At 39.5% G+C, this 11,044-nt stretch overlaps 1 protein-coding gene across 1 annotated transcript; it reads right to left on the reverse strand.

Moving 5' to 3' along the window:
• Window positions 1-4,354: 4,354 nt before the first annotated feature.
• LOC113235601 (ras-related protein Rab-28-like) lies at window positions 4,355-6,991 on the reverse strand. The gene is made up of 4 exons (XM_026471368.1): window positions 6,851-6,991; window positions 6,483-6,665; window positions 5,547-5,780; window positions 4,355-4,853 (listed from the first exon to the last, which is right to left on the reverse strand). Exons 1-4 carry the CDS (start codon window positions 6,923-6,925, stop codon window positions 4,629-4,631), a joined length of 717 nt encoding a protein of 238 aa, XP_026327153.1. The 5' UTR covers window positions 6,926-6,991; the 3' UTR covers window positions 4,355-4,628.
• Between the last annotated feature and the right edge of the window lie 4,053 nt (window positions 6,992-11,044).

Below are 11,044 nucleotides of genomic sequence, written 5' to 3' on the forward strand. Positions count from 1 at the left end.
GGCAGGGAATAGAGTACTTTATTCCATTCTCCGACATTCCACTGGGTCACAAAGCCCGACCTTGGTATAACGTGGACTGCGCACGTGCTGAGGCCCGTAAGCAGTCTGCTTACCAAGCATGGGTACAAGCTCGCGACCGCAAAGTTCGAGCCCGGAGGGTTCGCGCGAGAAAGAGAGCTTTTAATTCTGCCGCCAAGTCCTGCAAAGGCGAATTCCGGAAGGCTAGATTCAACCATATCAGCAGGATCGGGACCAGGCTTGCATCCTACCCTCCTGGTAGCAAGCAGTTCTGGTCCCTGTCCAAAGCAGTTGAATCCAACTTCTGCCGTCCCACCTTGCCTCCCATGCAAAAACCTGACGGATCACTGGCTCACTCTGCAACGGATAAAGCAAACTTATTTGCTGCAATGTTTGCAAGCAATTCGCATCTAGTTGCAGGCTCAAAACATCCACCAAATTTACCTCGTTGTGACACTTCAATGCCGGAGGTCACAATCCACGCAAAAGAGGTTCGTAGAGCTCTGCGAAGTCTAGATGTGAATAAGGCCAGTGGTCCTGATGGTATACCAGCACGGGTACTGAGGCTTTGCGCGCCTGAGCTAACTCCTGTACTGACGTATCTGTACCGCCTCTCACTAAAAACGAGAATAGTGCCTAAATCATGGAAGCTTGCAAATGTGCAACCAGTCCCTAAAAAGGGAAGCCGCGCCGACCCCTGTAATTACAGACCAATCGCCATAACTTCCATACTCTGCAAGGTTATGGAAAGAGTTCTGAACGGTAAGCTGCTATCATACCTTGAAATAAATGACCTACTCAGTGATCGTCAATATGGCTTCCGCCGGGGACGATCAACTGGGGATCTTCTCGTGTATGTTACGCATTGCTGGGGCGAGGCCATCGAGAAACACGGTGAGGCACTGGCCGTATCGCTCGATATCTCAAAGGCCTTCGACAGGGTTTGGCATGCAAGTTTGCTGAGCAAGCTTCCTGCTTACGGCATCCCTGCCGACTTTTGCAGCTAGATATCAGATTTCCTTGGGGAACGGTCGATTCGAGTAGTCATTGAAGGCTGCTCATCTGACTTGATGGCTATTGATGCTGGAGTTCCTCAAGGGTCTGTTCTCTCGGCGACTCTTTTCCTGCTACACATCAATGACCTATTGGTCCCGGGTATAGTTGGGTATGCAGATGACAGTACAGTTACCGAGAGATATCTGTCTAGCGCAAGAGACGGCAGGGAAGATATTCGTTCGCTGAGAGAGGCTATGGTAGAGCGAACGAACCTGACCTTAAGCCTTGTTGCCCAGTGGGGTGACAACAATCTGGTCAGCTTCAACGCCACCAAAACGCAGGCCTGTCTTTTTTCCGCAAAAAGGAGTCCATTTGATCTGACTCCTACTTTTCGGGGTGTATCTGTCCCAGTTACCGACCGCCTAGAGCTTCTTGGCATGACATTAAGCGCAAACCTCAACTTTGGCGCTTCTATAGAGTCTAAAGCGCAAACTGCAGCCAAGAAGCTGGGTATCCTTAACAAGGTGAAGCGATACTTCTCGCCTGGACAGCTTTTAACCTTATATAAAGCGCAGGTCCGGTCTTGCATGGAGTATTGCAGTCACCTGTGGGATGGCTCAGCGAAATACCAACTAGAGGCTCTTGACTCGATTGATCGCAGAGCCAGGAGGCTTATTGGCGACGATGAGCTCGAATATAAACTTCATAGTTTAGCCCATCGGCGAAAGGTCGCGGGTCTGTCGGTTTTTTACAGATTATACTTCGGAGAGTGTGCCCATGAGCTCCACCAGCTCATTCCATCCGCCCCCTTTTACCATCGGACATCTAGACGAACGGCGGGATATCACCCTCACCTGGTTGATATTCCTTTAAGACGTACTAAGCGCTTTTCGTCATCTTTTATAATGCGCACAGCCCGTGACTGGAATTCCCTGCCTGCGTCTATTTTTCCGAGTACATACAACCCGAATATTTTCAAGGTGCGATTGAATAGGCATCTTCTGGGCGAGCTCGTACCAACGTAGACCTCATCTTTGCTCTAGGGCTAGGTAGTCGTCAAGAGTACGTCCATTTTTAATTAAAAAAAAAAAAAAAAAAGAGGTTTAAGTTCGTCGTGGTGAATGTTCACTGATCCCACGGCGCCGACTCAACCGGCGAGAGGGAAACCCGGGGGGGTTTTAGTGGGGTAGCCCCTCAAGTCTGGAGGGAGAGTCCCCACATAACCCCTGAGTCTCCCTGGGCTCAGGGGTATCCATAAAGATTTCCCCCCCGTCAAAAAAAGAAAAGAAAAAAAAAAGGAGGTTTAAGTTAGTAATAGGTACCTAATTGAAGCTGTAAAGTTAGCAAGTTTCTTTAAGATAGAAAGATCAGTTATTTACTAGTTAAAGGAAACCACATTTTGTTTTTAAAAATTAATAAACCATCAGAATCTCGCTTCATTATCATCATTATTTCAGCCGAATGACGTCCACTAGTGAACATTAATACGTGCGTCAGGAGGAGGAAGGCCTGTTCCTAGCAGTGACATTTGGTATTTTGAGAATCTGGCATTTTGCTAATCTGGCATTCTGCGAATCTGGCATTCTGCGAATCTGACACTTTGACCGTTTGGCATTTTGCGTTTCTGGCCTAATGCGTCAATACGTCTGAGCGGTTAACGCATACCAAAAGATGAATACGTAATGTCATGGCTTAAGTTATGGATATGCCCTAACAGTGTACCAGTTAATTGCAGAGGCTGTTCCCGAATTATCCATTATTTCTTTATTATCTTTTTGCAAAGGATACTTTTAAAGCAGGCAGCGAAATCGTTCTCATTAAGAAGCCAATGAACGATGCTATTAATATCGGTCCGCAGAGGGTGTCCCACACAAGTGTAAACATTGTCCTCGGTAACGTCACGATATGCTAGCCATGTGCTCTGTAGCGTGTTTAGCACTTTGCGCATGTCACCGCCCGAGAGTTGTAGCAGCGCTTTTAAACCGTCTTCGGTCATTGTAACTCTGTAAAAAAATAAATGTTACTTACACAGTAAAATTCAGAAACGTGAAGTCAGTAAACACTACGCCAACTTTATTTTTTTGTCATTTTCCGTTACTTTTGTAAACGACCTTATTTATTTACTAATATTATGCTCCCCGAATTTTGTGTGAAAAAAGAAACAAAAAAGAAAATTCGTAAAAAATAAAGCAACGAAATTTTATGAAAATAAAAAAAACCGACGTCAAAAGTACGAGGAAAATATCCCCTAGTTCGCCACTATACGGGACTTGACACAGGAGATAATAAAAATCGGTTTTCATACTCAAAATATATTGCGAGAAAAACGCCTTGAATTGAAGAATTGTTGTGAATTGTTGGTTTTGCCAACCATTAAAATAATTGCTCCTTAAGTAAAATTCAGGCGCTATTTGTAAAAATGAATGTTTATGCGTGATCAGCCACCCTTAGAGGGGGATTATTTTCTTCAAAATGAAATGGGACCACTTTGGAGGTACCGTCTTTCAAACAAAAAAGAATCATCAAAATCGGTTCACAAATACCGGAGTTATCGTGTAACATACATACAAAAAAAAAAACGTATAGTCGAATTGAGAACCTCCTCCTTTTTTTGAAGTCGGCTAAAAAGAAACAAAAAATAAAAACAGATCAGTGTTCATTGGAGGTATCGATTTGACAAGTCAGTTGCGAGTAGTGTCACCATCCGTCGAGGTTTGCCCGGACATATCTGGCTTTGTGACCTTCTGGGCAGAATTTCTCATTTGTCTGGAGTTTTCGGCTTAGGGCAACAATTTTCAGAAAAAAAGTAAAATATCATAACAATACTGTACTAAAACTCGATTTACGACAAAAAAAATTGTTGCCTTGCTGTTGGGCGCTTGTTACGACTTTATTTAGTTACTAAAAAGTCCAAACTTTCTTCTAAATTTCAGGCTTTTTGCCCGGATTATTCAAATTACACAATGGTAACTCTAGTTACAAGAGCATACTGACAAGAAAAATATAAAGTATTGAGGTACATCCCATGATAAATGATGAATTTAGCATCTAATTACGTAAACAAGATGATAACGTTGTAATACTGACCCTTCAGCTTTGGCGATGTCCTGTAGCCTTGGCACGATCTGAGCCTGCTGCAGCGGCGCGAAACGGAAACGCGTGCAGCGTGACTGTAGCGCCGGGATGATTTTGCCCAGGTAGTTGCATATTATGCAGAACCGTACATTCTCCGTGTATTTCTCGATTACTGCAAGGTATAACGTTCAATAAAATCCTATACACTTTACTAACAAATATATAAAACAATAGGCGACGTTATGCCAAGCAGCAATTATCTTAATCTAACAAAAAAGATGGGGTTTGGTACAGTCAAATTGTTTACTATTTGCATTTAGAAAAGCGCAGTTATCGGAGTTTGTGATAGCTTTTTATATCAGGTAAGTAAAAGTAGTTAAGTATAGCAAATGTGTACATTATTTAGGTATCATATAAACATCATCGCATAATAATGATAACCTACATTGAGGAGTGTCTAAATATACTTTACACTCCACCATTTCTATTAAAGTTAATGAGAAATAAAAGTCAATTCGTAAAGAAACCATATATATACTTTATTGAATACAACAAACTGATGACGAGGCTTTCCTCTGTAGTTTTCGTAGTGCTTTTCTATTCATAATAAGTGATTGCGTGGGTTCAGTTTGCAAAGGATATGACATGTGCCCATTGAGGGCGGGGTCCTTCGACACTGGCGACTTTCCGTTTGTGGCTGCGGGCATCCGACGTACTTTGACCCCTAATACGCGAGCTACGAAGTTGGTGAATGCGTTGTTTACCTGGAAATTGTAAAATATTGTTACGACTATACTTCGTTTTTTAGAATAAGAAAAAATGCAAACCAAGAAACAGGATCGTAAACCTTTTTCTTCAGACAACAAATCAGAGTGAAAATATGAAAATTGACGACATACTGTAATAATATGCTTATTATTTCATAAAATGTTTCCGTTTAATGTTTGTAACTTGTTTCGTTAAGTATTTTATAGTGCAAGTGTTTGAAATACATTAAGTATGTAAAGATAGAAAGTTTAAATTGAATATTTAATTAATACTACGAGTACAGGGAACATAATAATTAAAATTACTTAAATTTATTGAATATGTTAGGAAATTTCGTTTCACGGTACGTATAAATTCCTTTGCTTACAAAATGAGAATGAAATGGCGCCAGACAAAAAAACCCAAAATTTATTTCTATCTAATGTTAAAAAAAGAAGTATAGTCATTGTATCTATGATTTTGGTTCAAAAAATTTAAGTAAATTTGCTATTCCGAGAACTCGTTGAAAAGTTGAAGTTAAGTCTTCAATTTCACTAGGTTCGTAGAATAGTTAATTAATTTACTTCCATTTTTATTAACATGGATTTCCGCAAAATAACGCCTGAATCTATTAATATTGTGATTTTGATTCTCAAAAACACCATGTTGAAAAAGGATTCATTCAGGTGATAATAGTCTTTAGTTCTTACCATGTCACCAGTTCTAGCTGAACCCTTGTGATTTTCTAACAAATGTTCTGAAGCAAACTGCTGCACCACAGATAATCTAACGGCTCGCTGGTGTTCCAAATCTGACTTGTTTCCAAATAACACCATCAATGGTTTCTTAACTTCTGATTCACATACATCTTTGACTTTTTCAAACCACATATGCAGTCTTTCAAAACTTTGAAGATTCGTAAGGTCATAAACAAACACGACAACCTGAAACATATCATTTATAAGTACTTAAGTGCAAAAAAATTTAAGAAGTTAATATCAGTTAGCGAACTGATCATTACCGAAGGTCGCGTGTTTAAACACATAAATCGTTACCAATCTCTACAATATCAAGAACATGTACACGCAATGCTATTGAAAAAAATCAGGCTTAGTTCAAGCATGATGTCTGAACACATTTTAGTCACGAAAACATCCAATATGGGCACCTGGTATTGATTTGTTCTAGCAGACTTCAGAATATCAGAGAAAGATTTTCTTTTACGAACCAAACTATTGTTATAATTCATAGCACATACATACAGATAATCAAGATAAGATACTAAAAGGTCTTCATTAACAGAGGACTGGTAAGCGAGGACAGTCAGATATACATACAAGATTTTTTAATCACCATATAAATTTTAACATTATGATCTTTGGTGAAAACATAGGTGTTATTTCTTTTAGAATCACTCAGTACCAAAGTATGGGGATATGGCACCACACAGCTATTTAAAAAACGTACGCAATCTACAAAAGCTCATAAGCGCAAGCGGGACGAGTGCGTACCACGCACCGCGCCTATACATATATGTCTTGAATACAAAATAAATATTACATAAATATATACAAATACTATATATTAAATATAAAATAAATAAATAGTTTGGTTTTGTAGGGACAATCATAAAAATTTCCACTTACATCAGAAGCATACAAGTAATTAGCGAGCATGTTTGTACCGAGTGCGTTACCAGAGACGTCGCAAAACTGCAGAGGTACAGGTGGACGTAACCCTAAACACTGGCCAGCCATCACCTCGGCGCCTTGCGTGCCGCCCGGCGCCGCACCGTACGTCCCGCCGAGGTAGCGCAAACAGAGACTCGTCTGAAATCGTATGCGACTTTCTAAGAGTTTTTTTTTTGTAAATGAATGATACAACAGTAGCGGTAGACTTCTCTCATTTTGTGGTACGTACAGAACATAGGCTTGCAATCTAGTTATACAATATACATGGTTAAGAAATATTAGAAGATTACAATTAAAAGTTACAAATAAAATCTTTTACTCACTTTTCCAGTGGAAGGTTCTCCAACAACAGTAATTTTAACTGTCCTACTCTGTACTTCGTCTTCACTGTCTGACATGATACTTTAAATTGTTTGAAACTTTTTAAACTCATTTAAACGATATTGGAAACAGTTTACGAGTTAGGGATCACAGAAATATTATTATATTATTTTTGTAATGCGTTGTTGTATACTTTATAATTTTAATTTTAGAAAGTTGTTTTCATTTAATATTTACGAATTCAATAGATTAAATCTTTTTTAAATTGTATTTATTACAGTTAATTTGTAAAAAGTCCTATTAATTTAAGATTGAAACAATAAATTATAAATCGAATGGGAAAGAGGCAACAGTAAAGTTTGTTGTGGTATTTCAATACATCAGTTTCTATGGATACCTCTGAGTCACACAACACGTGAAATAGCTTTAAGTAATTGGATTATTTTATGACTTATAGTGAAGTTATTGTCTATTATTATCAAGTTCTTTCTTTAGCCCACCGAAAAAATAGACATTTCTAATATTATTATCCCCTTCACATATCCCACTACTAGGTATGGGTTTCCTTGACTAGCAGTCCAGCTAACACAGTACACTAATAATTTTTATAATAATAATAATAACAATCCTGTGTCGCGGGTGCCATGGACATATACATAGACAACCACAAATTACACTCAAACTCACGAGAGAAATAAATGTAGGCCATACAAACATTTCTCCCACCCCGGGAATCGAACCTGGGACCTCTGCGTGGCAGTCCATGTTAACCGTTAGGCCACGGTGGCAGTTAATAAATTCATTTGAAAACAGAAGTCAAAATTATTTAAAGTAATTGAATAGAATGAAGTGATTATACTAACGTAATTGTTGTGCATATACATTACTGCATAATGTATGTAGTGTGTTACTAAATATTATACATATATGCACATAGCAGGTATTACTAGCCTAGTCTTCTAACCACCCCATACCTTCCCAAAACTTTACAAATTTGCATTTATGATGGTACTTTTTAGAAGCTGAGTTGATTTAGGCATTAAAATTAACGTTTGTCATTTAGAATAATTTAGAATCAAGGAGCTATGCTGTGGATAATAGATTATTAGTTGAGAACAACATTTTGATGATTAATCTTATGTCCATTTTAAAACCTATATAGACAAATATAGATTTTACGACTCGTGGTTATTCACCAAATGATTATCACTAATACCAGGTTTCTTACCACGGTATGACTTCTTTTTATTTTCCCGATATTTCGGAACGGTTGCATGCCCCATGGTCACGAGTTGACTGGACGGCGGCAGATGACAGCTTTAAGAGCAGATACATCTGTCTACTCTCTTGCGCTGTCGACGACTACCTTCATCGCGATTTGTTGTGGTGCTACCATTGTCACTCACTTTTTTCACACAAACCACACTCACTGTATCCACACGCGAAACTGAACTCGATGCGTTTTTGTTTTTATTGCTGCACGCACTAAGGACCGGATATGCACTGGACAGTTTAAAACCATCATGACGGTTAAATGTTTTGTACTTCGTGATCTCGATGGCTTCTCGTGCCAACCGTGGTATGTAGCAGTGTTGGGCGTTAATCAATTAAATTTCAATCAATAATTCAATCAGATTAAAAAATCAATTGATTTTAATTGCAATTAAAATCAATTAAAATCAATTCCGGCCGGTTGGGGTCCCCGGTTGGAGGCCCGGTTGAGGGGCCGGTTGGGGGCCCGGTTGGGGGGCCCGGTTCGGAACCATCAGGCCCCTTAACTGGCCCCCGAACTAAACCCTAACCGGGCCCCCCAACCGGGGACCCCAACCGGGCCCCCCAACCAGGGCCCCAAACCGGGGCCCCAACCGGGGCCTCAAACCGGGGCCCCAACCGGGGCCCCAAACCGGGGCCCCCAACCGACCCCCCAATTGATTAATTGTTAATTGCGGTTCTCGCAACTAACAATTGATCAATCGTTAATTGCTGTTTCGCAATTGACAATTAATCAATTGTCAATCTTTAATTGCCAGAACAATTAAATTTTGCCCAACACTGGTATGTAGTGACGTGCTATCGAGAGTACCTGGGGGCTATGCAACTCGATCCATTGGTTAGTGTCTGTCTGTGGGAGATATTGTGCTGTAGTCGACTTCTGTGCATCATTATTTTTTACTGCCCGGATGTGTTCCTTCATACGATCGACAATTGATCGTTTAGTCTGATCGATATACGAGCTCCCAGAACTGCAGTTCACTTTATAGACACCCGGTGTTTGTAAAGGAAGGTGGTCTTTTGGTGAACGTAACATTTTTCCTATTTTGGTTAAGGGGTGAAAACAGTTTTTATGGAAAACTTCCTTAGCAACCTGGCTATTTTATCCAGTCAACCCGTGACCATGGAGCGTGCAACCGTTCCGAAATATTGGGAAAATAAAAATAAGTCATATCGTGGTAAGAAACCTGATATTAGTGATAATCATTTATATAGACAAATGCTTTGGAGATGTGGTGCTTCACGAGCCTTCCACCTCTATTGTGGAGATTCTGCAGTGTTTCCAATATTGTGCTAAAGACCCATAGACCATTCACCCTGGTTTGTAACAGCCCAAGAAATATATGACTATCTTGAAGTATCAACTGTCAAACAATAGGGCTAGCAAGACAGGGCGCGACTTGCGCGAGAACGATATAAAGCGCGAGATACTGCTATTCTCGCATAGAGATCTTGCGCTTTTGGGCAAGTCGCGCCCTGAAGTGCTAGCCCTACAGGAGATACAGACACATACACAAAAGTATAAGACAAAATTGTGTATGAATGTGTAGGTAAGGTCCTTGAATGACAATGAGCTACTGGGAAGCCTGGGTTGTCTGAAGTCAGTCTTTTTCCTTTAATGATACCAAGTGACAGGATGAACAAGTCGTGCACCTGGTGGTAGGCGATACACCTGTCCATAGCAGTTGCAATGCCACTCAGAGCTTTAAATCGCAAAGATTTGAAGACACTGCCATTGCGCCTGTCACCCTGTGACGTAAGTTGGCAAATCCCATGTGCCTGTGATTTCATCAGCATCCTTACTCTTCAAAATCGAAACATAGTAATGCTCACATTATTGCTTGGCGGTAAAAAAAGGTAAGGTGGCAGTAGTTACTTGGAACAACTCTTTCACAAGGAGCTCTACTGCTAGTCTATTAGATCAGTCGAACACTATCATCTAAATAATAACATATGAAAAAAAGCGTCACTGGAGTATTTATTCCAAACCAAATTAAGACTGTATCATGGCCATGGACCTGTTAAGTGTTTAAGGACTGATCAGTGATTATAGATAAGAGTCTAAATAATAAACAGGAAATTGTAATCATGTTATCAATATGATTCAAAATTGATTGTAGATGTTCATAATGCCCAATATTAATTAGTACATTCATTGTGCTGGTAGCTTTAAAATAGTATGATGTATTATGTATAGTAGGTGGGGGATCATAATATAATGAGCTTCAGTCAGGGCAGTCAGCTACATATATACAACAGTATGCAGAAGCATGCATTGTTTAATGGTTTTCGGAAATTAGGATTCACTTGTTAGAGCCTTAATAATAGAAAATGAAAATTTAAACTTACTTCTCCTAAGAGCATTCTGAGCATCATTAGTCATGGCATCAGCTTCATCCAGAATAATCAGCTTGGGTCCCGCCTTGAAGATTGTCCTAGTTGATGCAAAGCTGAGGATTTGTCCTCGCACTATGCCAATACCTCTGTCATCAGATGCATTCAACTCCAAAACCTGGTCAAAGTGAAAATGTGGTTACATTTCACACTTAATGTAAAGTTGAGAGAAAGGCTTCAAGTATTACAAACTTTTGATTTCTTACATCCCACAAACACATCAGTTTGCTAAGGGGAGAGGTGTGCAAAAAAATATTATTTAATACATATAGAAAATTTTATAGAAATTGTTGTATGAATACAATGGAAACACAAACTGTTCTGTGTACCTATATAATTCAATATCGTCACTTAGCAAACAACACCGCTTAAATAATGTCAAGTAATTTTAGAAGAGCATGAAAAACCCGATATATTATTCCATAGGTTTTCATAAAAAAATTTTTTACCTATTATTACAAGTACTAACAGTAGGTAAAAAAATCTTTTATACAATAATAATAGGGGTTAAAGTATGAAATTGCCGATTT

Source organism: Hyposmocoma kahamanoa, unplaced genomic scaffold (genome assembly GCF_003589595.1).
Source record: "Hyposmocoma kahamanoa isolate Upper Pololo Valley unplaced genomic scaffold, ASM358959v1 88, whole genome shotgun sequence".
NCBI classification, from domain to species: Eukaryota; Metazoa; Arthropoda; class Insecta; order Lepidoptera; family Cosmopterigidae; genus Hyposmocoma; species Hyposmocoma kahamanoa.